At 40.6% G+C, this 27,200-nt stretch overlaps 1 protein-coding gene across 3 annotated transcripts in view; it reads left to right on the plus strand.

The window, feature by feature from the left end:
- Nucleotides 1-423: 423 nt before the first annotated feature.
- Nucleotides 424-27,200, plus strand: part of SLC41A2 (solute carrier family 41 member 2) — a 128,430-nt gene continuing 101,653 nt past the window's right edge. Inside the window, exons 1-2 of one of the 3 annotated variants that reach the window (XM_047788127.1) lie at nt 424-684; nt 24,861-25,585. In XM_047788127.1, coding sequence (XP_047644083.1) covers nt 25,031-25,585 — 555 coding nt within the window. In that variant the 5' untranslated portion in view covers nt 424-684; nt 24,861-25,030. Of the gene's footprint in view, nt 698-24,860; nt 25,586-27,200 lie in introns of all 3 variants that reach the window. The other 2 variants (XM_047788126.1, XM_047788125.1) reach the window with 2 other exon arrangements.

Below are 27,200 nucleotides of genomic sequence, written 5' to 3' on the forward strand. Positions count from 1 at the left end.
TTGAGGTCTAGTGGTTAGGGTTCAGCATGCTCACCTCTTAGCCAACAGACAACAGTTTGAGAACAGAAATCATGAGTCACGGATTTGGGGGTTTGGTCCTAGGAGCAGCCAGAGATGTGGATCTGCCGGGGTCAGAGGGGATGGTGTGGGCTGGCAAAAAAGGAAGGCCACAGCCCTGCTCTGCTCAGTTGGCTCCCCTGAAAATTCCCCCCCCCGGCTCTGCTCAACAGGGTTCCGGGCGGGCTTCGGTCAGGGTGCCGCGAAGGGTCCGGGAAGGGCGGCGCTGGCGCTCCCGGTTGCCGCCCCCGCGGCCACATCATCAGGCGCTCGCTTCCCCCTCCGCGGAGATGGTTGCGCGTGCGCGGGGCGGCCGCGCGGGGGCGGGGCGGGGCAGGGCGGGCAGCGGGGAGCCCGCGGGCCACGGGCGCCGGCTCCCCGGCTGTCAAGCGCGCGGCCGCGACGGCGCGAGGAGGCAAGCGAGACGAAGGAGCCGGGGGCCGGGCAGCCGCTGCCGCCGCCGCCGCCTCGGGGCCTAGGTGAATGCCTCTTCCATCCTCCGACCCGCGTGCCTTGTTCGCGTCTGAGGAGGCAGGGTCCCCTCGCCTCTCACCGCGCTCGGGGGCAGGTGTTAATGGAGGGAAAGTCTCGGCTTTGGCCGCCGCGCCGGCTTCGGGCGCATCCCAGGTACCAGAGGGAGGTGCGTCGGGGCCGGGCTGGGGACCCGGGGACCGGGGCGTGGGGACGCGGGGGCGAGGGGAGCGACTGAGCGGCTGGGCCCGCCAGAGCCGCTGGGTTCCCTCCCGGCCCGTGGGCAGAGCCCGAGCCCCGCGGCGCGGCGGCCCCAGCGCGGGCAGGAGGGCGGGCTGGCCCTGGGCGCCCGCGGCGGAGTCGGGCAGCGGCCGTGGGTCGTCCTTGGCCCTGACACTGGACCAGGCAGCGGGGGGTGGCTGAGTGATGGGTGGAAGGTGAGTACCCATGGAGACGCTGAGGCAGGCTGGGGCGCACCCCAGATCCATGGCTCCAGGGCTCACAATTGCTCCGAGTCACTCTGTGCCACCATTCCTTTATTTGTGTGTGTGAAGTATATTTCAGGAAATAACCAACCCCCAAAACGTTTATTTATAAAGAGATTACATACATGTACGTAATACATATGTAGGTAGAGTACATGTATATGCTATCTCTTTCTCTACATGAACAAATTTTTTAAAAATTGAGGTATGCTTCACATACCATGAAATTCATCTGTTTAAAGGGCGACCTTTAGTATTTTCACCAAGTTGTCCAACTATCACCATTATGCAGAACTTTTTCATCTCCCCCAAATAAAACTCTGTACCCCTTAAGCCGTCACTCCCCATTCCCTCCTTATCCCATCCCTTGGCAACCACTGACCTCCTTTCTGTTTCTATGGATTTGCCTATTCTGGAAATTTCGTATAAATGGAATTACACAATATGTGGCTTTTAGTGTCTGGCTTCCTTCATATAGCCTGTTTTCAAGGTTCATATCCATGTGTAGCGTGTATCAGTATTTCTGCTTTTTTATGGTTGGGTAGTATTCCAATGTATTGATGTACCACAATATCACATTTTTTGTTTATCCATTTTTCAGTTAGTGGACATTAAGAATGTTTCCGCTTTTTGGCCGTAATGCTGCTTCGAACATTTGTGTGAAGGTTTTTATGTGGGCATATGATTTCCATTCATTTGGGTCTATATATTTACCTTTTTCAGAAACTGTGAAACTTTTCCAAAGTAGCTGTATCATTTTACATTCTCATCAACAGGGTATGAAGGTTCCAATTTCTCCATGTCCTCACCAACACTTGTTACTGACTGTTGGGTAACTTTTATTATAGATATTCTAGTGGGTGTGATGTAGTATTGATTTGCGTTTCCTTTATGACTAGTCGTGTTGAGCATCGTTTCATGCGTTTATGGGCCATTCGGATATCATCTTTGGGCAAATGTCTATTAAGATCTTTGGCCAAAATTTAATTGGGTTATTCATCTTTTATTGTTGAATTGTATTGTTCATTTTCAGGAAAAAATTCTAGGTTTGGGGGGCTAGCCCTGACTGAAAAAGCCAACCAACCTGTTACCAATCAGTATAATGCTTCTGGTTTGGGGAAGTGAATAAGTGCCATTTAAGTCTTTCAGGATACACTAACTGTCAATTATTGGGCCTCTTACTGCCCATTTACCCTTTCTGGTATTTTGAGGAAAGCCACAAAAAGTGCGTTCATGACCAGAGCCAAGAGAGACCACACACAGCATTTTCATATATCCTATGCCTGGTTTGAAAAGTCCCAGTGATTGCTTTAATTACAGATAATTTATTTTGGTGGATAGCTAAGCAAACTAATAAAAAAAGCAAACTCCAATTACTCAATTAACATTTCGTATACTTCTCAGGCAAAGTGGGAGCTCTTATTAGCCTAAGTTTGTATAGTCTTTATTATTCATATTTGGGTGGCAAATAAATATTTTTCATGGAGCTGAAGTTAAGAGCTACTTGCAGCTGAATGAATGCTGCTCTGCCTACTTTGTAGTTGATTTCTGAGTGCACACAAATGTAGCATCAGCCTCAGGTCTTTCATACAAAAAACTCCTGAAAAAGGCATGATGCTTGCCTCCCAGTAATTCAAGCTCATTTTTCTATTACTGTAATGTGGCTGTTCAGATTATACCACCACATTTCAGAAACATTATGGAAAATAAAATTAAAGATCTCCAAGTGGAATTAATGAATGTACAACTGATTCAAAGTGTGTGAAGAGCAGTCCAGCCCTGCTTTTCAACTACTAAACTTTAAATGATGGAAATGTTATTTAACCCTTTTATGCCTCACTGACCTCTTTAGTAGAATGAGGCAACAATTGCAGTATATAACCTGAGCATATGTTTTTGTTTTGACTAATGGAATGATTTATCAAACATAATGAAAATAAAACCTATCTAACCTAATATTGTCATTGTCTTACCCAGTGGATGTATGAATAGCCTGTAGCTACAAATGCTTTTCCAAGTTGGTTTTTTTGCCAAAGCTCTCTGGGGTTTTTAGCATCACTTAAATGCTGACTGTTGGGGAAAATGTGGGAACAACTTTGGGGCCATGATTCCTGGGAAACACTGGTCAGAGCAGACCTGCCTCCTTTATGGTGGACTTTTAATCATCCCTCATCTTTTCTCTGAAGTTACTGTAGTTAGATTTCCATAGCTTAAAAATATGTGTGTGTGTGTGTATAAAATAAAAAATAGATGTATCTCTGGTAGGATTCAAAGGCTAGGACTGTCAGCTGGATATTTCCTTTAATGTGAATGGATTTACTCATGTTGCTTTCCTCCCAATCACCTGCACTGAGGAAGTGGGAGTTCTGACTAGAGGAGGGATAGGAGAGGTTGGTGGTATGGGATCACGGGACATTTTGGAGGTTTGGGGAAAAGAGCTCTGTTTCTGAAAGTGTAGATGTTGAAAATGGAGATCTTTGGGCAGTGCGAGGGGTCTGGAAGATGAGGAAAGTAACACAAGGATGAGAAACAATTTGGAAGGAAAGTTGTAGGATATAGATTCAATTAATTTAGACATTTTTGCCCAAGAAAAAATTGAAATAGGAAAAGTAGATGAAACCTTCCTCTCTTTCATTCCATTCCTCTTCCCTTTTGCCCCACCTTGTTCCTCTGTGCGCCTCTTCTCCTCAGACCCAGAAATCATTATGGGGTTACTGCTGCTCCTGTTGGAGATTTTTAGTGTGCTGATTATATGTCTTCTTTCTCCAGATTCTGCAAATTGAGATCAGATTTAAGAAGCCAGATGAGTTTAATTTTCACTTCTGGTAAAGCGGGATTGGAGAATTTAGCTTAGAGCCACGCTTACTCTGTTCCTTCTTATCTACCCAGATGTTTCTATGGCACCTAAAACACTGCAACTCTCCCCTGTAGAGAGAGTACGTCTTGTCCCAGGGAGATTACCTTAGAGGAATTGGACTGAAAAACGTTCTCTTTTCAAAGGCATACAGGTCTAGGGGAGCCGGTGAGAACTCAGGGGTGGAGCCTGTCTGGAATATTGACCTTTACTCTTAGCTGTTATATAAGTCCCTTTGCTGTTGGGAGAAACTGATCGGGTAGGAAGCAAAGTGTCCTTCAGTCCTGTTTTCTCCTCCTTAGAGGAGTGACAGTTCTGTTGGCTTTGCAGAGAGGGAACTAGGCAGCCGTCCTCTCCTCAGTGAAGCGTGTCATGGGTGCTAGTGTTTTGTAGGCTGGCTTAGGAACTTAATCACCATTTATAAAATTGTAACTGAGCGTATATTTCCCTTGGAGATAGCTAAACCTCTGACCACTTTTTAAGTGGGTGCTCATTTCATTGTGTGGTTAAGTATGTTGTTTATTCAGGTCCGTTTCCTTGTTTTACTCCTCAAACATTGATCAGATGCCTAATATTTAACAGACACTGGGCTAGGCTCTCAGGATTCAGCAGTGAACAAAAATGGGTCTTGGCGGTCACGGAGTTTTTAGCCTAGAAAGACAAAGAGTACACGTACAAGTTCGATAAAGCTGATATGTTAGGAAGCATGGAGTACTTCAGGACCACAGAGGAGGGGGAGCTAATCTGAGAGGGTCAGGGAAGTGAGGTTTAGAAGCTAAGGTCGCAAAGGAGAATAGGAAGTAGCCAGGAAAAGGGAAGGGAAGAGTGAGGATGGGCAAGAGTGTTTAAGGCAAAAAGAACATGCAGAAAAGCCAAGAAGTGAGAGAGAGGGTGTAGTATGTACTAAAATGGTATTTTTCAAATTGCAGGCACCTAGGCACCTACCAGAAGATTGTAAAATCAATGTAGTGGCTGTGATCTGCATGTTTTTATAAAGAAAGAAAATAGAAAATAAGTGTGTCGCACATGGATGCTTTATTAATAGAGTGTGATGTATAAAGCTTGAAAATCCCTACAGTAGAGGAAATGGAAAAAGTGCAGTATGACCACAGCCAAAGATCTTTGGTTGGTGAGATTGATGATACAAACTTTAGTTAATTTTTTTTTAAGTTTATGGCTCCACCTGTGGCATATGGAAGTTTTCAGGTGAGGAATTGAATACGAGCCACAGTTGTGACCTATGCCACAGATGAGGCAATGCTGGATACGTTTAACCCACTACACCGGCCAGGGATTGAACCTGCACCTTGGCAGCAGCCCGAGCCACTGCAGTCAGATTCTTAACCCACTGTGCCACATCAGGAACTCCTAGTTAACCTTTTTAACGGCTTTAGATTTATCTTAGAAGAAATGAGAAGCCATTGAAAAATTTTAATCAGACCTTGATAAGATTGGTATTTTCTAAGGATCCCTTTGAATACCTAGTTTTTCTCTATTGGAATGTAAAGTTCACATTCCTTGGCCCAGGATTACAAGTTTTCCAAAATCTGGTTTCAGGCTCTTTCTTTTAAAGAATATTTCTACTATTTTTGGTACTGGAGCTTCTTTTTTTATAAAGATTTGTGGTTTGCCAAAGTTTCTTCATCCTAAGAGGGAAAGATCTGTGTGAGCAGACCTTGCTTCTGTCTTGTTCACATTAAACCTCTGGCATTTAGCATGGTGCCTGGTACCCAGTAGGGACTAAGAAAATCCTTGCTGATAGAGTCTAATACCTTTAATATTAGAACATTACATAGTAGTGGAAATGACCTTGATGTTTCTAGCAATATTTGCTTTTGGAAAAAGAAGGTGGCTTTATTAGAAATTTCTTTTTCCCACTTGGACGTGGTAGTGATAGAACTCCATTTGCTTGTTTAAAAGATACTTTAACCAAAAGTACGCTTATGTTATATTAAAGCAGTAGTAGAGAAAGAAAAAGAACTACGAACTTTCTGACTTTGGCGTTTCTCCTTCCAAGGAGTACAGAGCAGTAACAGGTGACTTATAGGAAGAGGCAACCCAGCAACCATTTGTATTTTGTTTGAACAAATAGGCATTCTCTGAGCACTCACCAAAAGGTAGTTTTATAAAAATGGCTGGGGACAAAGAGAAGAAATTAGGTTAAAATGTATCGATCATACAAGCTTAATGGAGAGGCAACAGAAAATAACTTTGGTCTTAGCAGAAGTAAAAATAGAACATGCACATACCCCATAGAACTTGCAAATAAGAATTTAATGATGTCAGTTTGTTGCCAGAGAATGATTATACTGTCACAGTACTGTGACTTCACAGAATTAGATTGTGAAACCCAACTGTGAAGGAAAATTCTTTCAGTGTATGGTTTTGATAAGCCGCAAGAGAAGTGATGAAAAATTCATGAAAGGTAGAGAGACTTGAAGTTCTGTTTCAAATTTCTCTTTAATACATTTTTGAGATGTGGAAACTTTGCTAATTAGTTTTGTAAATTAAATTTTATATATCTTAAACATGAATGCTAGAGTCAAATTTTGCTGCTCTAGGATGCCTTTTAAAAAATACTTATTGGATTTTATATTTTCATGTTCTACAGAGTCCTATTTGAAGCCGTGCATTATAGAGCTTAAATTGAAATCGTTAATGTGTGTAAATTTATCCTAAGGAAATCATTCTAAATATGGGAAAGTCTTATGCTCACTCAAAGATGTTCATTTTCATTACGATGTAATTTAGTCAAAAAAATATCCCGCTGTAAGGAAATGATTCATTAAAATGTGGCAATCCACTTGAAGAAATTTAACCATTAAAAGTGCTTTTTTAGAGCAATGGTTTCTTATTACTTTTTAAATTAAAAAGTGCTCAATAAAACAAAAGTTCAAATAACTTAAAAATATGCGGGATTTAAATAGTGAAAATAGGAGCTCCCTTTGTGGCCCAGTGGTAAAGAACCTGACTAGTATCCATGATGACGCGGATTCAATCCCTGGCCTTTCTCAGTGGGTTAAGGATCCCATGCTGCCGTGAACTGTGGTGTAGGTTGCAGACACAGCTTAGATCCTGTGTTGCTCTGGCTGTCGCTTAGGCTGGCGGCTGTGGCTCCTATTGGACCCCTGGCCTGGGAACTTACATATGCCACAAATACGGCCCTAGAAAGCAAAAAACAAACAAACAAACAAACAAAAAAACCCAGAAATTTAAAAAGTCTGCCCAATTTAGAAACTGAAATCCTAACCCCCTCAGTTAGGAATTCCAGATCTCCCCCAGTTTGCTGTTTTGCTGCTCAGCGGCGTGCATCTTCTACTCAGACCTGCCTTTTCATTTCCTCAGCAGTTTTCTGCTGGTTACCAGCCACCTTGCTAGAATGCAGTTCCTCTTCTTTTTCCCTATCTCTCTAAGTCTTGTTCTTTAAGACTCAGCTCATCATCATTTTGTTGACTTCTTTCAAGATGTGTTTAACGGACACCACCCACATTTTGACTAATTCTGAGCGGAGGATATGCAGAATTTTGTATGAAAAGCTCATAGGCTGCTGAAGGGTGACCTTCATGTAATTAAGTGCAGTTATGTATTATAAAGTATGAGCACTTGAAGGGCAGATAGTGGAGTTCCCGTGTGCTTCAGTAGGTTAAGGATCCAGCATTGTCACTGCTGTGATGCGGGTTTGATCCCTGGCTTGAGAACTTCCACATGCTGTGGGCATGGCCAAAAAAGAAAAGAAAGATTTTTTGAAGGGCAGATACGAACAATGTAAGTGGGCTCTTCCTTCTGCACTCTCTTATATGGCATTTATAAAAAGGGCAGTTAGTGGTATGGTTACATATCTGGGTCTTCAGTAAATATTTACTCATATATTTATATTTATTAATGCAGAAGATAATTCACCTGTGGATTAGGGGGTGAGACTTGGGAAGGAGCTGTTTGCGTTCTTGAGCATCAGTTGTGTTCAAAAATGACTCCAACTTACTGGATTCCAGTGTTGAATGGCATTGGGAGAGGGCACTGGAAGGACCTTGGTCCTATTATCCTTATCTCCATGGCTGCTCACACTGGTGTACAGAGAATGCCTCAAGTTTCTTTTTTATCATTAGCTGGTTGGTCAGAAAATCATGAATTTGAGTCCTGTGTCTTTATCTTACTGATTTTATAACTTGGTCATATTACTTAACTTCTCTGAGACACAGTTTCCTAAACTTTAGTGTATGACCTTGTCTATCTCCTAGGTGTTTAGAAAGGATTATATAAATATATACAAATGAAGTCTCTTTGCTATAAGTGGCTTTGATGCTTTATGGAATGGGTGATTGTTCTCCTTTCTTTTTCTTTTGGGTTTAAGTTTTTATTTAAAGTATTTTGGAGGACTTAAGGGATTAGACTCTAGTCCTTTGAAGAAGTGTTTTTCTTTAGTCTCAGAGTGGCTTTTTGATAAGCTATTCACATTCCTGGTAAGGTAAGAATAACCAATATAGGAAAGTAATAGGGCCAAAGGAACAGTTAGTAGGGAAATAAATCTTTTTCATTATTGTCCAGTGTATTCCCCTAGGACTTAACCTAGGAGAATGTTATATCTGTGATCAAGAAAGCAAAATTGGAATTCCCCTGGTGGCTCAATGGTAACGAACCTGACTAGTATAATGAGAACTCGAGTTCTATCCCTGGCCTCACACAGTGGGTTAAGGATCCGGCCTTACTGTGAGCTATGGTGTAGTTTGCAGATAAGACTTGGATCTGGCATTGCTGTGGCTGTGGTATAGACCGACAGCTCCAGCTCTGTTTCAGTCCCTAGCCTGGGAAACTCCATATGCTACGGGTGTAACCCTAAGAAGACAAAAAAAGAAAAAAAGCAAGCAAGCCAGCAAAATTAATAGGTAGGCCCAGAGGCCAAAGCTTGCTCTATTTTCTTTATTTTATCTTCTACTTTCCTCTTTTATAAAACAAACAGTAAAGAATTTTTATGGTAACATTGTAGTTCTCTTTAAAAAAGAAAAGTCAGAAAACTCTTGTCTGTCATTGCTGGATATGAAGTTTCAGAATAACTCCAGGTATGAATTCATGATATATTCTGTCTTTGTAATATTTCACATTCTGTTTGAGTAGACTTAGTTCTTTAGTCCAGTTAAACCCTATGATAGTGGTTTAAGATAGTCTCTTTTATTTGTAAATTGTAAAAATGTTGTTGAGGTATTTTTTGTTTATTTTTGTCTTTTTAGGGCCGCACCTATGGCATATGGAGGTTCCCAGGGTAGGGGTTGACTCAGAGCTACAGCTCCAGCCCACACCACAGCCACAGCAATGCCAGATCCAAGCCATGTCTTCGACCTACACCACAGCTCATGGCAACGTGGGATCTTTAACCCACTGATAGGGGCCAGGGATCGAACCTGTGTCCTTGTGGATATTTGTTGGGTTTGTTACCAATGAACCACAATGGTATTTCCAAGATATCTTTTTAAAAGTAAAAAAAATAAGTAGGCATGATATTTACATTTAACAACAGTATTAGATCTACTTCCTATTCCAGCTTTCATTTTCTTTTTTCCTTTTAAAACATTGTGGTTTCCTGAAGACCTCTGTTGTTCAGCTTATAAAGGTACCGTTTGGTCTGTGTACATACCGGTCTTTATGGATAGGCAATACTTTAAAGCATGTTGGCAGCGTTAGTAAAAGTAAAATGAGTACCTTGTATAAAATATAAATATTAAACTTCAGTTCCTTTTCTTACAGAAAAATATAATGAACTTTCCAATATAATTGATCTCAAAATTACAAGCTAGGGGTTTAATACAGTGATGTATATAACATTTTTGTGATTATATGGACTAGTGTATTCTTTGTTAAGGGGAGAAAGAGATGGAAAATTAGGTTTTGAGCCTTTTATAAAAATGGATAATAATAATGAATAATGAGAATAATTAGCAAATATTTATCGAAGGCTCAATATACTGTTCTAAGCACGTTGTATGTATTAAGTCATTTAATCACAAATAACCCAGTGAAGGAGAAATTTTTTTCACGAGGAAACTGAGGTATAGAGGCATAAGTCCCATAGCTAGTGAATGTCAGAATTTAAGCCAAAGCATTTTGACTTTGGAGCCCAACCTTTTAACTGCTGTCAGTATTGTTAGTGTGTTGACACTTCTTCACATTTAATTTTTTGGAAGTGAATCGTCTCTTTTAATTGAAGTGTGAAGATTTCCTGAATAAGTCACTTTAAATTCCCCTATAAAATCAGTCATTGCAAATCATAATATCAATCTATTCATCTAATGAAAGCATATCAAATATATCAGTAAGCTTTGTACAGTTTCAAACATGTCATAAAATATTTGTGATTCCACATAAATAATACAACTTTGAATAGACATCAGTATTCTCTGTTTCAAAATGTGTTCGACTGAAATCTGTTTACTCAAGTCTGGGATTTTTTTTTTTTTTTTTGGCCACACCCACAGCATGCAGAAGTTCCGGGCCAGGGATGGAACCTGAGCCACAGCAGGAACCCAAGCTGCTACAGGGACAATGCCAGATCCTCAACCCACTGTGCCGCAGGAGAACTCCTCAAGTCTGGGATTTTGATTGTGTAGATTTTATCATCTGAGTTTAAGCTCATATTATTCCTTAGAGCAAAACCTATTCTTTTTCAGTCCCTAGGGGCAGTGCTTAATAGACAAGCTAAGCATGTGGTTTGAGCATTAGCAACAGGGCACCAAAGGAGAGCAAAAAAATAATTTAATGTTTTATAATTTTTTAGTTACAGATTATTTTCAGGTTATTTTACATTATAGGTTATTATAAGAGATTGAATATAGTTCCCTGTGCTATAGAGTAAATCCTTTTGGTTTATCTATTTTGTGTATAGTAGTTTGTATCTATTAATTTTTTTTTTTTTTGTCCTTTTGCCTTTTCTAGGGCCACTCCTGCGGCATATGGAGATTCCCAGGGTAGGGGTCGAATCGGAGCTGTAGCCACTTTATGCCAGTGGACATTAGAAGTACTATTTCAAATGAGCTAGGAAAGAAAGGTAGTCAGAATATTTTTATGAGCAAAGACCATTCAATGGGAACTAAGTTGTTTTGGAATAGCTTTGAGGGAGGTTTCAGTTTGAACTTCAGGTTGGACTTAGAGCCCTTAGGGAAAAGGGCTTTTTTTTTCTCCTTAAACTGGTATTTGAATAAAAAAGTATACAACCCTGACCAAAAGGTAGAAGAGAGACTCCACTGCAGAGAGTAAAGATACAAAGAGTTAGGCCATTGTTTCAGTTTGATGCCAAGCTGGTTGAGTAACCTAACCCTGTGTACCTGTCCTTCACCTGATCTGCACAGAGCCTCTTGCAGTGAGTTTGTGCACTTGGCTGACTCCACAGCTCTGTGTGCCAGGCGGCAGTACCGAGGCAGAGCACAGTGTGGGGAAGGTGACCAATAGCCCTCATCTCCCTGGGGGGTGCCGTTGGGAAGGTGTCCCAGTGAGGGAAGGTGATATTCGCCACCATCCGAGGAAGACCTCGCTCAGTGTGGGAGCTGTCCTCTGTCATCACCGCGTGGAAGGTAAAGTGATTTCGTGTGGCCTGCTCACCAGGGCATAGTGTGCTGCGGGCTTCACCCCCAGAGATGGGGAAAGAGCAGGGCCCCTGGATAAATAGAAGTGCTTGGAGTAAATACCTGGAATGGGATGGCCATGGAAATTATGGAACACTCTTGATCTTCAGATGTAGAAGAAAAATGCTAACCTTACATGTGGCAGATAATTTTTCCCTTTCCCTTTTCTTAGAAGGTGTTTTTTTTGCTTTGACACATGGGCATCCTTTCTGTACTTTACAATTCTGGAAGCTTTTCTTTTCAGTTCAGTTTAATTAGATGAAAAGTAGATTAAATTAAGTAAATGAAGTTGGTCCCAGAAGTGCATTGAGTTTTTAAAATTGAATTCTCTCTAAAAGTATAAAGATGTATTAAGGCTAAAAGTAGGAAAGTGTACTTTTTTGGTGAGTTCTGAATAGTAATTTCTCCTCATTTGAAATGCTGATGAACTCCAGTTTCTAAATTTAGGTGTTTCAGATTTATAAGCGCCAGAGAAAATCAGTAAGAGAATGTATTATTTATATTTTATTCTCATGTACACTATCTTTTACACAAAGATGTTGTATTTTATAAAAAACTGTACCTACAAGAAATATTGGCTTAAGAAAAAAGTTATAAAACTAGTAACAGAGAAAATAAAACTAGGAGTATAACATTAAGATGAATAAATTGGTCTTAGATTTGAGTTTCACTTGTAGCTGTAAGTTTTCTTGGCACAGAAGTAAAACAATGGCTCAGTCTTTATTAAAGAAAATAAAAATACCAATTTTCAGTAGCAAGGCTTCCTGTAACTGTAATTTCTTTTTTTTTAAAGTAACATTATTTATTTATTGGCTGGGGCATACAGCAGCTTTGTGGGATCTCAGTTCCCCGACCAGGGAATTGAACCCTTGCTGCAGCAGTGAAAGTGCTGAATCCTAACCACCTGACTACCAGGGAACTCCCTGTAGCTATAATTTCTGAATAAAGTTCCATGTGACTTATAGGGATGACTAATGAGGTGGTGATGTTCTGGGCATTAGTCTGCGGGAAATTAATGTCAATTGCCAAGTTAATTGCAAGAGTGAGTCTCTAAGTGTTTCGTAGTGTTTTTTGGAGTAAGAGACATGTAAGAAATGTTTTAGAGTGGGAGAAATACACTTTTTTGTTGTTTACGAGCAGTTTCTCAGCTTTAAAACAGAATTCTCTGATTCAGCTCCTTTGCTATCCAGCCATTCCCTGAATTGTTTCAAACAGTACAGTACTAAGTGATATTTCTGGTAATTGTTTACTACCCGTACTATTAAAATTATGCATTACTATAATTTAATTAGAATATCTAGTTAAATGATTGATTTTTTCCCCACTTTTCAGTTGCTTTGATGGGGACTAAACATATAACTGATGGCACTTGGTAGAATGAACTGTACTTTGTTGATGCAATACACTTAGTTCTTTGGAACACACTGTATTTATTCTGTCAACATTTTCTCAATAAGCAGGAATGGCTTAACTGTGGATTTTGTTTTAGTTGGTTCACAGACTTGGCTTTGATGTTTCATTCTTCCAAATGAAGCATCTTTTAAAAATTTATTATTTTTTTAAGTGAGGTTAAGGGTTGTGATTTGGAAAACAAAATCAGTTGTCTGGGTCTGGTTTCCTTTGAAAAATTATTTGATGAGTGTTCCCCCTGTGGCTCAGCAGGTTAAGAACCCAACATAGTGTCTGTGAGGGTGCGGGTTCGATCCCTGGCCTTGCACTGTTGGATAAGGATCTGGCATTGCGGCAAGCTGTGGCATAGGTCGCAAATGTGTCTTGGATCTGGTGTTGCCATGGCTATGGCATAGGCCAAAGCTGCAGCTCTGATGTGAGCTTCCATATGCCACAGATGTGGATGTAAAAAGAAAAAAAGAGAAATTATTTGAGATGTATTGAGCATTTATTAAACAGAAGATTTTCTGTCCCCACTGGTTATTCCTCTGGGCTTGAACAAATTCTTTACAAATGTTTAGCTGTCTTTCAGGCATGTAGAAACTTTAGGATTGATCAGGTTTATGGTGTTCCTCTTTTCCATCAGTGGGCAGTCTTAGAAGTGATTGTTTTGTGGAATCAGCTAGCTTTTGATATCAGTGGCTGAACCATGCCCGTGATTCTCAAGCTTTTGTGTGTATTAGAGAATATCAGGGCCACCAAATCAAGAAAATTTGACATCACTGCTTATTATCTAAGTGAAACTTGTGTGGAATGCTTGAATTCAGTTTAAGTGACAGTTTCTAATTTAAGTCAAAGAAATCAAGATTTTTTTTAGGCGCTAACTCTGCATTTCAGCCAAAACCAACAAACAGGTTGGATAGGGGGAAGATACCTTCATTCCACTTTAGAGGTAAGCCTTTTTATCAGGGAGGACAGTGTTTGTGAGATAGTGTTATTTATTTATTTATTTAATTTTTATTTTTGTCTTTTTAGGGTCGCACCTGTGGCATATGGAGGTTCCCAGGCTAGGGGTCCAGTCGGAGCTGTAGCTACTGGCCTATGCCACAGCCATAGCAACTCGGGATCCCAGCCACTGTGTCTGCGACCTACACCACAGCTCATGGCAGTGCGGGATCCTTAACCCACTGAGCGAGGGCAGTGATCGAACCTGTGCCCTCATGGATCCTTGTCAGATTGGATTTTGCTGGGCCATGATGGGAACTCCCGAGATAATGTTTTTTATATTTCCATTTCTAAGTATTTTTATATGAGCTGAACAGTGAGTGATAAACATTGTGGGACAGGAGTTCCCGTGGTTAACGAATCCGACTAGGAACCATGGGGTTGCAGGTTCGATTCCTGGCCTTGCTCAGTGGGTTAAGGATCCAGCGTTGCCGTGAGCTATGGTGTAGGTTGCAGACGCGGCTCGGATCCTGCATGGCTGTGGCTGTGGTGTAGGCCGGCGGCAACAGCTCCGATTCGACCCCAAGCCTGGGAACCTCCATATGCCGCAGGAGTGGCCCTAGAAAAGGCAAAAAGACAAAAAAAAAATTTGTGGGGCAAAGTATGTATATTACTAATATTACTGTTATTCAGTTGTTTGGATCAGTTTGAGACTCACACCTTATGGAGTTAGTGGCATAGGTACTGACGGGGCTCACCTTTGTTCTTTAGCATCGCTACCTTGGAATCGTTCCTTTTCCTTGGTTAGCTACAGGAAATGACAGAAGAGGGTCATACATTTTTTTTTTCTAGCTATACATTCTTAACTATATACCATGAATTATACCTCTGGTAAGCAATAGTAGTACATTTGGAATTCTGGAGATTTCTATTAGATGCCATATTGATTTTTAATTATGAGGGTCAAGTGATATATTAAATATCACATGAAACATAAGATGTTATCTTTGCCATGTGAGAATTGGCAGTGGGAGACCAAAAGGATACCTTTGATTTTTAAAAGTTATTATTATTTTTTTGACCATACCACATCTGCAGCACATGAAAGTTTGCTGGGCCAGGGAGTGAATTTGAGTTGTAGCTGCTGCAGTGCCAGATTCGTAACCCACTGTGCTGGGCTGGAGATCAAATCCATGGCTCAGCAGTGACTGGAGTGGCCACAGAGACAATGTGGATCCGTTTCCACTGTGCCACAGTAGGAATTTCCTAAAAATTTCTTCTTCCTCTTTTTTTTTTTTTTTTTTTTTTTGCCACCCTGCAGCATATGGAGTTCCTGGGCCAGGGATCAGATCTGAGCTACAGTTGCAACTTATACCACAGCTGCAGCAACTCTGGGTCCTTTAACAAACTACTGTATTGGGCTGGGGATCAAATCTGCATCTTGGTGCTGCAGAGATGCCATCAGTCTCATTGTGCCATAGCAGGAGCTCCTAAAATTTTTATTTAATCTGTACATGATAGGATATTGGCTGTTTGGGGTATTTAATTTTGAATATTTTTCCTTCTCTGTACCTTTAATCATACATTAATTTGGGTAGATTTCTTTGGGGGTGGGAGAATTTCTTGTGACCTTTTGAATAAGGTGAAAGTTCCTGGCCATTAGGAACAATTGCTAGAAAGTATGGAAGTAGGAATACTGAATAAACAAAATTTGATGGAATAAAGGAATGTTAGAGAAGAATCAGAGAGAATAATCTAGTCGGTTTAGGAAATCTAGCAGTGAGTCAGTACGAAACAATTAGGAACCAAAAATAAGTGTGGAGAGCCCTGTAGATGAGAAAAATGAAGGCAAAGGTTAAAAATGAGACATGATTTTCGTTGTAGCTGCAGGGCTAGCTTAAATGGGGAAGAGAGTTCTTCAGTATGATGTAGTCGTCAGGGTCTGTGATCGCCATAAATGGGACTGGGGTGTCCTTGTGGGTTCTGATGCATTCTCAAGGGAGAAGGGTTTGGCAGTGAGATCATGGCAGGACATCAGAAAGTGGTGTCAGCGTGAACATGAGAAAACCAAAGGATGTTTAGTTAAGAGCTGTTTGGAATATGTGCTGAGAAGAGTGATTTAATGGTAAATTCTTCAGGAAAAGGGAGTTTGGGATAAGAAATGGAGAAGCTGAGAAGTTCGGATGATGAAACTGATAGCTAAAAGGCTACTGAAACTTAAAAATAGTTTTTGCTTAAATGGAAAGAATTAATCATTGAAATTGGGGAGTGTTTAAGTTTACACAGGTTTCATTCTTTAAGTGAAAACAGTAGAAGAAAAAATTGAGCAGCCATAAAGTCAGCCTGCTGTTCGAGTGCTGCAAAAAGCAAATTAAATAGACATAAGCCTTCTTTATGAGCCTGCTATACAGTTAAACAAGTACTTGCTGGGTATTAGTTAAAAGAACGTACCAATATTTTTTAAAACATAAGAAAATGATTTGTAAATATCAGTTAAAGTCTAGTTTGTCTGGCATGACCTCTCTCTGAAAGCTGATTTAATTGACCATATAATACATACTGTTTGGTAACTTTCTACATCTTAACAACAAAAGCAAAGAAGACATATACTCAAAGAGGAAATGAAAGAAACAGAACGCACACTTTCAGAGTGACTAAACTAAGAATCCATTATAACCATAATATGACTTGACTTCTAGGTCATTGTGTGTGTGTGTGTATGTGGGTGTAGTGCTGTGGTTTTATGTGTGTGTATATAAATATAAAATTCCCCTTGATAAAGAGTTTTGAAATTTTTTTACTAAATGTGATAGTCTTTTTGTTGTTGTTCATGGAGATAATGAAGTATTAAACTTGCATTTATCACCTTTCTTAATAATGAGGCGTGACTTAAGCCTGCCAACTCACAGTTCTGCTTAATTTTTCAAGTGTATTATTTAATCTTTGCAATGAAACAGAATGCCTCTTCCAGCACAACGGGCAGATTTTCTCTGAGATACTGGTTAAATTACTCAACATACCTACAATACACTTTTGTGTGTGTGTGTGTGTGTGTATCTTTTGTCCTTTTTAGGGCCACACCCGCACATATGGAGGTTCCCAGGCTAGGGGTCTAATCGGAGCTGTAGCTGCCGGCCTACACCACAGCCACAGCAACTCCAGATCCCTAACCCACTGAGCAAGGCCAGGGATTGAACCCAAAACCTCATGGTTCCTAGTCAGATTTATTTCCGCTGTGCCATGATGGGAACTCCACTTTTTTTTCTTAGCTTTTAAAAATAAGCAATTTTACCATTAAGGTTTTTTTTGTTTGTTTATTTTGGTAATAAAACATTCATCAGGATTGCCTGGTATTAGTTTATTTTCCTTTAAGTCTGTGGTTCCCTGACATGGTTATAGATTAATGCTGGCCCGTGACAAAGCTTTCACAGGGAAGATGGAGTGAGTCCTTCATAATTCTAAATGTGTTCAATGGAAAGGTTTTTAGTATGAGATTTTGCCCTTTGTACATTTTTGGTGTTAAAATGAACACTTATTTTTAAAGGAAAGATCATCTTTAACTTGGTAAAATTTGGGGTGAAATTTGGCTGGCTCCTGAGATCTAAAAGTTTGGACACCACTGTTTCACGACTCTTGAACCGTAGGCAGAACTCTTAAGTGCTCAATATATCAGAGAAACTGTCTTAGGCTAAAATAGATGGGAATGTGTAGGTCAGATTCCTCTTTCAAATACATGCTTTTTGGGGTTAGCTTTCGTAGATCATGCTGTGCTAGACAATTCCACATTCTCTGTGGCTTTCAGCAGCACAGCTTTATTTCTCTCTCCCGTTACCTGTTGCCTGTGGATTGCTGCTGTTCATCTGCCCTAGCTCTGCACATTATCTTTGTCCCAGGACCCAGCCTGAAGAGGCACCATTTGCCTGGGACATGCCACTCTTATGACAGAGGGAGAAGCCCTAGCTGAAAGTTTGTAGATGTTGCTGCTGCTCTCATTGTATTGGCCATTGTGAGTCACGTGGCCAAACTCGATGTGGGTGGAGATGAGGAAGTGTAATCCTCCCACAGTCCCTGCCAGTAACCTGGCAACAGGTAGAGATAATATAATCCTTGTATAGGAGAGGAGCAATAATTGGCAGTAATAAAATCTATCACCATATGATTCATATTGAAGCACTCGTGTAAAGTAATGAAAACGTTTAAAGAACAATAATAGATTTCCTTGGTGGCCTAGTGATTAAGGACTCAGCATTGTCACCGCTATGACTTGGGTTACTGCTGTGGCTTGGTTTCCATCCCTGGCCCAGGAACTTCTGCAGGCTGTGGGTGCAGCAAAAATATAAAACAAAACAAAACACACACACACAAACCTGGTAATAAACAGGTATCTATTTACCAAGCTTAAAAAATATAACCACTACCTTTGGAGCCCCCTGTGTGCTTTGGTTCCACTTCCTCCAGTGTAACCATTCTCTGGAAATTTGTGCTTGCTTATCATACCCTTCTTCATATATTCCATTGTGTGAATATCCCACAATTTATCTTTTTTCCTTGAGTTAATTCCAGTTTTTTTTTTTTTTTTTTTTGCTGGCATGTAAATCTGTTGCTAAGACTATTCTTTCATATGTCCTCTTTTTTTTTTTTCTTTTTTTAAGGCCACACCCACAGCATATGGAGGTTCTCAGGCTAGGAATCTAATCGGAGCTACAGCTGCCGGCTTACGCCACAGCCACAGCAACGCCAGATCCAAGCCGTGTCTGTGACCTACACCACAGCTCATGGCAACGCCGGATCCTTCACCCACTGAGCAAGGCCAGGGATCGAACCTGCACCCTCATGGTTCTTAGTCGGATTCATTTCTGCTGCACCACAATGGGAACTCCATTTTATGTGTCTTCTGGTATACAGAGCAAGAGTTACGTCAGGGTGTGTATTTAGGTGCGAAATTGCTAGAATGGAAGCATGTGTTGTCTTCGATTTTAGCAGATAACACCAAGTTGTGTTCCAAAGTGGTTGTACAGTTTACACTTGGACTAGTGATGCTGTATGTCTCACCGGTACTTGTGTCCTTGTTCACATTTGAAAGTCCAGTTTTTAGTCTTATGAGTGTAAATTATATTCTTTTTTGAATGTTCGTGGACATGCTCTCAAACTTCCATCATTTGCTTGGAGATGCTGTTCAGAGTGCAAGTGTTTATGGAGTAGGTTGGGGTGTGGGTGGGACCTGAGAGCCTGCATTTCTAATAAGCGCCCAGGTGGTGCCAGTACCGCTGCATCATAGACTGTCCTTTGGGTAACAATATCTCAGGCATTCAGATAGAGTTGTCTCTCTCTTGGCTGCATATAACACCTAGAGAATCTTTGGAACAAAATGGCTAGGTAACATTTGATATAGCCACTCAGTCTAGGAATTTTTGAATCATGTCTGATACTTATTGATATGACATGAGCATTATAGATAAATACATTTTCCATATGAAGTAATTTGGAAAAAAAGTCCCAAACTGCAGTTTTAACCACTGTACTTATAATACCTGCTGCAGATGCTTTTTTTTTTTTTAACTTCTGTTTTGTGCAGACATTTGCCATTAGTGAATAAAGTGTGGATTCTTTTTTCCTGGAGATTGGTTGCTTTCTAACTTACAAATAGAATTGACAGTTTAAATGTAAACCACCATAGTAAAATTTTAAAGACACTGTTTCTTCTTGGCTATGTTGTTACTAGATTAATATAACCTACTAGGTAGCTAAAGAGTGACCTGCAGCTATCTCCACTGGCCTTCTTTATTTTTTCTTTTTATGGCCACACCCATGGCATATGGAAGTTCTCCTGCTAGGGTTCGAATTGGAGCTGCAGCTGTGGGCCTATGCCACAGCCATAGCAACTCGGGATTGAAGCCGCACCTGCAACCTACACTGCTGTTTGCAGCAACCCTAGATCCTTAACCCACTGAGGCTGGCCAGAGATCAAACCTGCACTTTCACAGACTATGTTGGATTCTTAACCCGCTGAGCCACAATGGGAACTGTCATTCTTTAACTTAAACCATCTTTAAAAATTTTTTTAAATCTTTTAAAATTTTATTTTTAATTACTTTTTCTATTAAAGCATAGTCGATTTATGATGCCGTGCCAATTTCTGCAGTAAGCAAAGTGGCCCAGTCATACATATATATATATTCCTTTTCTTATATTATCTTCCATCGTGGTCTATCCTGAGAGATTGGATAGCTCTCTGTTCTATACAGCAGGACCTCATTTCTTATCCATTCTAAATGTAATTGTTTGCATCTACTAACTCCAAACTCCCAGTCCATCCCCCTCCCTTCCCCCTCCCCCTTCTCTGTGTCGATGAGTCCATCTGCACTCTAATAGACACCAGGTTCAAAAGGAGGTAATGAAAATACTGAAGGAATTAAGAATGGCTATCAATAGTAACTCAGATTATTTTTAAAAGGAACTAGAAACTGTAAGGAGGACCCAAGAAAAATTAAAGCACCTTAAAGTTGGGGAAAACATTGCACAATTCTATTCACTTACATTTAAATTTTTTCCTTGTGTTTAACTCATCCATAGGTGAATAACAATGGAGCAACTGATTTTGTATGTAATGGCATATGTGTACCTTACCCATTTAAAATCAACCACAAACTGTTTTGATTGTAATCCATTATGCAACTAGCTTCTAAGTGACTTCTTTAAAGGTAAAGTTTAAGGAGTCTTTAAGGAGGATGGTAGACTTTGTCAGTATGCAAACGTTAGAGTAACTGATCACTTTTTAACTGGATAAACTGAAAGATAAGTAAAAATGAATGCATTTTCCTCTGTGCAGAATGGTCAGTGCGGTCCATGGCGTGCACTTGTAGCTGGGTAATTCCTAGTACTTCCAAACTGCATTATTTGAAAAACAGCTGTTAGGACAGAAACATTACTCAGACCAAGATTAAGCAATGGAAATGTAGCGGCCCATGTAATTGGGAGGAACAGGGGTGGAATGTGCTTTCAATGTATGAGACAGACATTCTCATTCTGTCAGAACCTCATCATCTTCTAGCTCTGATTCTCTGTTTCTGTGGGTCCTCTTCAAACATAGAGCTTTCCTCCAAGTGTTAGAGGGGATGGTGGTGGAGGAGGGAGCTTTTTGAGGAGGAAGACCTAGTGACAGCTTCAGAATGATTTCATCCCAAAGGGAAGTGAGAAAATACCCTTCCAGATCTCCCCTTTCACGTAGCCCCGTCAACCGTTCACTCCGTCCTATGTCAGCTGTTTTCCTTCACTGCCTTTATCACACCTATTTATTTGCTCACCTGATGTTGTCTTTCCTCCCTGCCACAGGATGAAATCCTTGAAATGGGAATAGCGGCTCTTTTGTTAATCTAGTAGGTACTCAGGAAATAGTAAGCCAGCACATATGGGAAATTCTAGGGAAGGGCTCAGGCCTGCTCCTGGCACTTGTCTTATATGGTCTGGAGCATGGGGGATTGTGATTACTAGGCCTGCCAGAACCTCATAGAATAGGGCAGGTGTGGTTTCATGCAGGAAATGGAGATACCATAGACTAAAAATTGGGGAAAGATGCTGAGAAAACAACAAAACATGTGTTTTATGCTTTTTAAGCACAGTTCACCTAACTGCCCAGTCTGTCCTGTGTGGTTGTGCAGATTCTGCAGTGCTTAAGGGTACTTGGCTGAGGTGCTGCAGTGGGGCTGAAATCCAGCCCAAGAGTGTACTCCTGGAGCTTCCTTTTTCTAGGAGGCACTGTTTTAAATTTATACAAAAGTTCTGTCTGGTCTCTGTACACAGTAGTGGTTCTGGTTGTGTAACCACTTCTCCATCTAATCTTTTAAATAATTTAGACTGAAGAAAGAATCCTAGGAGCAAAAGTATAAACTGGATGTGTCTTTGCATCTGGATCCCACTTGCAAACTGAGTGTAGACTGTGTGCTTAGCTGTGTCCTGCAGATATTCTAAGAGAGGTGACTTGTCTTGGGAAATTCTTCTTTTTTCCTTCTTTCTCATCTATATTTCTATTTAGTATTGGTTGATCGAATTTCCTGAGCATGCAATTTGAGCCGAACAGTGATACAAATACTGTCATCTTTCTTTCTTGTTGATCTACATTTCTCTGCATTTCTGTTTTGATCATCCTTATAACTTTGGTTCAAGAAAAAGAGCAAACTGTCTATATCCATGACTGGCCCTTCAGTAGTGTAGACTTGTCTTAAAGCTTGATCTCTTTGAGATTTGCTCTGCGTTTTCTTTGATTAGGGATCTCTCTGGGACAGTGAAAATGCTTACCATTTGAAAAGGAGAGGAAGTTCCCATTGTGGCTCAATGGTAACAAGCCTGACTAGTGTCCATGAGGATGTGGGGTTGATCCCTGGCCTTGTTCAGTGGCTCAAGGATCTGGCTTTGCCTTGAGCTGTGGTGTAAGTCACGGATGTGGCTCAGATCCTATGTTGCTGTGGTTGTGGCATAGGCAGGCAGGTGCAGCTCCAATTCAACCCCTAGCTTAGAAACTTCCATGTGCCGCAGGTGCGGCCCTGAAAAACAAAAAATAAAAAATAAATAAATAAAAAATTTTAAAATGTGAATTGGTTGAAGGAACAGAAACCCACTCGATTTGACTCATGTAAGACTTCTGGGAATCACATAAATTCCAGACATAAAGCTGAGCCTCTTATTACATGGAAATTTCTCTGGTAGCTGTTCTGTCTTTTCCCTCCTTCTGGACCACTTGTTTTTTTCTTTGCTTCACTCTGGACATTGTTTCCATTTATTTGATTTTCTTTAACCATTGACTTTTTCTGCATACTAATCTGCAGGTGGCAAAAATGGTATCTAGCACTTAATCTCATTGGATTCTCAGCGCAAGTCTGTAGGATTTCTGCATTGTAATCTCTTGGGAAGCTAGAAAAATGTGCCTCAAATGTAGGCATTTTTAGTCAGTAGGTCTAGAGTCCTAGAATCTATATTTTAAGAATATTCCTGGGAGTTGCCTGGTGGTCTAGTGGTTAGGACTTTGCTCTTTCACCACTGCAACCCTGGTTCAATCCCTACATACCATGGCAAAAAAAAAATTCCCTAGCAGGAATTCCCCTAGTCACAAGAGGGCAGAAAGAAAAGGGCTTGAATGATGGAATAGTGAACCAGGCCCTACTATCCACTTGTCCCCAGCACAGCCCCTTCTCTTTTTCCCTTTGCCATTTCTTGTTATTGATCTTCCTATCCAAAGAGATCAAGGAATTGAAAACAAATATTAAAGAATACACTGATTTTCATTAAAAGCAGCAGAACAGCAGCAACAATTCTAGTCTAGCTTGGTGGGTGGGCAGTCCAGTTAGGCAATTGGGCCATCTTTCCCTTATCAAATCAGGGCCAATTTATTGATCTTGGATGGTCTTGGACGTCTAAGACAGGTCTGGGTGTTCCTGAGAAATACCTGAGGTCATAGACCCACTGTGATCACTTTGAAAGCCTCTGCCTCTACTGTGACAGCTGTCCAAATAGACTCTACCTGGGCAGGTGGTGTGTGACCTTGCCGCTTCAGTGTCTGTCACTCTCAGACTAGCTTAACACTATGTGTCTGTGTCTTTAGCTCAAGATCTTTTAGAGAGAAGCTGAGCACTGCCCAGCCAATCAGGGGCCTACTCTGGAATTGAGGGTCAGAGCTGACTTTGAGCAAGTTCTTAAGTGATAGGTATAGTACAAACATTCTTTTGGTTGGTTTGGAAAGTAGAGGAGTAAGTGAATATTTGTTCATTTTGGTTATTTCCTTTATTTTTTATTTTGTTTTATTTTCATTATAGCTGATTTACAGTGTTCCGTCAGTTTTCTGTGGTACAGCGTGTTGACCCGGTTACCCATACATGTATAGATTCATCAGAAGTGATTAAACAGAGTTCCCAGTGCTGTACAGCAGGGTCTCATTGCCCATCCATTCCAAAGGCAACAGTCTGCATTGATTAACCCCAGATTCCCAGGCCATCCCACTCCCTCCCCCTCTCCCCTTAGCAACCACAAGTCTGTTCTCCAAGTCCGTGATTTTCTTTTCTGTGGCAAGGTTTATTGTGCCGTATATTAGATTCCAGATATAAGTGATATTATGTGGTATTTGTCTTTCTCTTTCTGACTTACTGTACTCAGTATGAGAGTCATTTTGGTTATTTCCTACGTAGCAGTGGGATTACATTCCTAAATCAATTATAATGTATTTTTTGTATGTCAGAGCTACAAATATGACTTCAGCCTACTTTTATTTGTGAAAAAGATACCCTGTACAGTATTCAGGATACTTACCAAGTATTTTTATGGCAAACATTATCATGTGTTTCTTCATATTTTAATAACAAAATATATATTGTTATAAGTAATGTGGTTTATTATTTAATATGTTTAAAATGTAATGCCATATACTTTATCTTTTATTGTGCTGCCATATGTAAAGGGTTATAGCAATTTGATTCTGAGACCTCAATATAAGTAATGGAAACCATTACTTTATTTAAATTTTTTTTTTTTTTTTTTTTTGGTCTTAAGACCACACATGCGGCATATGGAAGTTCCCAGGCTAGGGGTGGAATCATAGCTACAGCTGCTGGTCTGCACCACAGCCATAGCAACGTGGGATCCAAGCCACATCTGTGACCTACACCACAGCTCATGGCAATGCCAGATCCTTAACCCACTGTGAAAGGTCAGGGGTGGAACCCGCGTTCTCATGGGTACAAATTGGGCGTGTTACCACTGAGCCACAATGGGTACGCCTAATACATTTGTCTGTTGTAGAACTTCAGAGACATCTGGAGACTTTACATGGCTATTAATTATATAAAGTATGCAAAAATAAATACTTAAACAAAATGGGGCACATGAAAAAGCTGGGCACTGTATTTCCGTGTACAAAGCAGTTGTATGGCACAAAGCAGTTTTGTGTTAAACCCACCCAGTAACATGTCAATACCTTAGGGTTGGTTTAAGAACATTTTGTACCTTTAACTGTGAAGTATTAAGGCAGTTAATCTGATTTTTAAAATTATTTTATTTTTCCAGATCCAATCCCTCTGTGGAACTTCTAAACATCTTCTATTAGTGGAAACATTATTTTCTGCACCATGAAGTCAGCATCTTAATTGAAACCAGCATTCGTGTGCTTCTGATTCATCTGCTATGGTTCATGAAGCTTGATATCTAAGGCGTCCAGGGTCCTTTGCGATGACAATATGACTAATAGTAAAGGAAGATCTATTAGTAATAAAACAAGCGGTGGATCAAGTAGTGGAGGAGGTTTTGTAGACTGGACTTTAAGTTTAAATACAATTCAGTCTGATAAGTTTTTAAGCTTACTGTTGAGTATGGTTCCAGTAATTTACCAGAAAAACCAGGAAGACAGGCACAAAAAAGGGAACGGCATTTGGCAAGATGGGCTGTCACCTGCAGCGCAGACATTCAGTAATAGATCTGAACAGCACATGGAATATCACGGTTTCTCGGAGCAGCCCTTTCATGGCAACAGTGGGCACACGCCATCAAGCTGTAGCCAAAAGTATGACGACTATGCCAACTACAATTACTGTGATGGAAGGGAGGTGTCAGAAACTACGGCCATGTTACAAGATGAAGATGGAGCTGGTGACGGTGATGAAGACGTCCTTGTGGAAGCAAACCGGAAGTTACCAAAGGAATCCAGTGGTGTCATGGCGTTGCAGATACTTGTGCCGTTTCTGCTGGCCGGTTTTGGAACAGTTTCAGCAGGCATGGTTTTGGATATAGTCCAGGTAGGTTTTCGTCTTTAACTTCACTGTCTTTGTTGTTTAATGTGCGTTGCTTCGGTGACTTAACCCAAACATTTTATTTCGATTTAATTTATCCCTTAGCTTAGATGAACTGATGCCGACTCTGATGGAGAATCTGCCACTTTGAGGTGTTTTTTGTTTGTTTTTCTTTGGAAGCTCTAAGAGAATAGTCTCATTCTGACCATAAACTAATTTTTTGTAAAGTATTAAATAATAAAAGTAACTCCAGAATGGGAAGATCAGTTAAAGGAATCTCCTTGTTTACAGGAAGCATGTCTTACCTTTGGATCACCGTCTACTAGTCAGAACTCTTCTGTTGTAAGGAATTGAAGCTCAATTAACCAGTTAATTGAAGCAATTAACAAAATGAAGACACTGTCTTCTGTAACTGTGCAGAGCAGGTGCATAGCCTACCTCAGATATAAATAGATCAGGGACTTCAGTTTATGATGAAATTTATGATTGCCTTCTCTCTTTCACTTCAACTTTGATTTTGTTTGTTGCCCTCATTCACTCCTAGTACTGATGGCTGCTGACAGTTGTGAGGTCATATCTTTTTATTTTGTTTTATAAAAGGAAAGAATGAGCTATCCTTCTGTCTGTAGTTTGGGAAATTCCAGGGAAAAACTCAGCGGTTGGCTTGACTTCGGTCACATGCTTATCCCTAGGAGCAGGGGATGTGACTAGGGAGATACTACCATGGTATGGTTAGCCCGGTTCAGGTTACATTTCTCTCCCTGGGACAGATGGGCATTCAGATCAGTAATTGCACCAGAACCATAAACACTAGGAATGCAACTGCTTCTCAAAGGAGAGGGAATGAATATTGTTAGAATGAAAATGGAGATGGAAAAGTGTGCGGAAGAGGCAAGAACACCTTTAAAGCAGTGACTCCCCACGTAGTGGCCTTTATCTGAATCAGTGGTTCTCCAAGTTCAGTGCTCTTTGAACCAGCATTCTCAGCATCATCTGGGAGCTTGTTAGATACGCAAATGCTCAGGCTCTGTCCCAGCTCCACAGAATCGGAAACTCTGGGGGAGGGGCCCTGCAATTTAATTTTGTAAGCGTTCCTGGTGTTTTGATAATGAGCTAAAGTTTGAGGACAAATAGTCTCTACTAATCGAAGTTTCATTCCTCCTAGGAAGTGGGGTTGAGTGGGAGAGTTAGGCCACATGGTCTTTGGTCCCACTTAAGTGGGCTGCAATCCAAAACACCAGCCTAATGCCTTACACAGAACGAGTATTCAGTAATTCCTTGTGAAAAGAATGAATGAAATAAAATAAACTCACCTCTGTTATAAAGATCTTGATAATCAGACGTAAAGGGTTTTAAGTCATAGAATGTCAGAATCAGAAATCCTTAGAAATCATCTAGTCCAAGCTCCTTGTTTTTTCTTCCCTCACTAAAAACGAGCAGAGTTTTAAACGATTTACCCAAGAATATGCGGTTAGTAAATGGCAGAGCCCTGTCTGTGGATAGATGCTGTTCTCTGTAAACATGCTGCATGTGTGTGTCAGATGGTCTGTAGACCTAATCTATTGTTAGATTCTGTAAAAGGAGATTAGTATCAGCCATTCATCCATCTTAAATATAAGTA

This window comes from Phacochoerus africanus, chromosome 7 (assembly GCF_016906955.1).
Source record: "Phacochoerus africanus isolate WHEZ1 chromosome 7, ROS_Pafr_v1, whole genome shotgun sequence".
In the NCBI taxonomy this organism is placed as follows: Eukaryota; Metazoa; Chordata; class Mammalia; order Artiodactyla; family Suidae; genus Phacochoerus; species Phacochoerus africanus.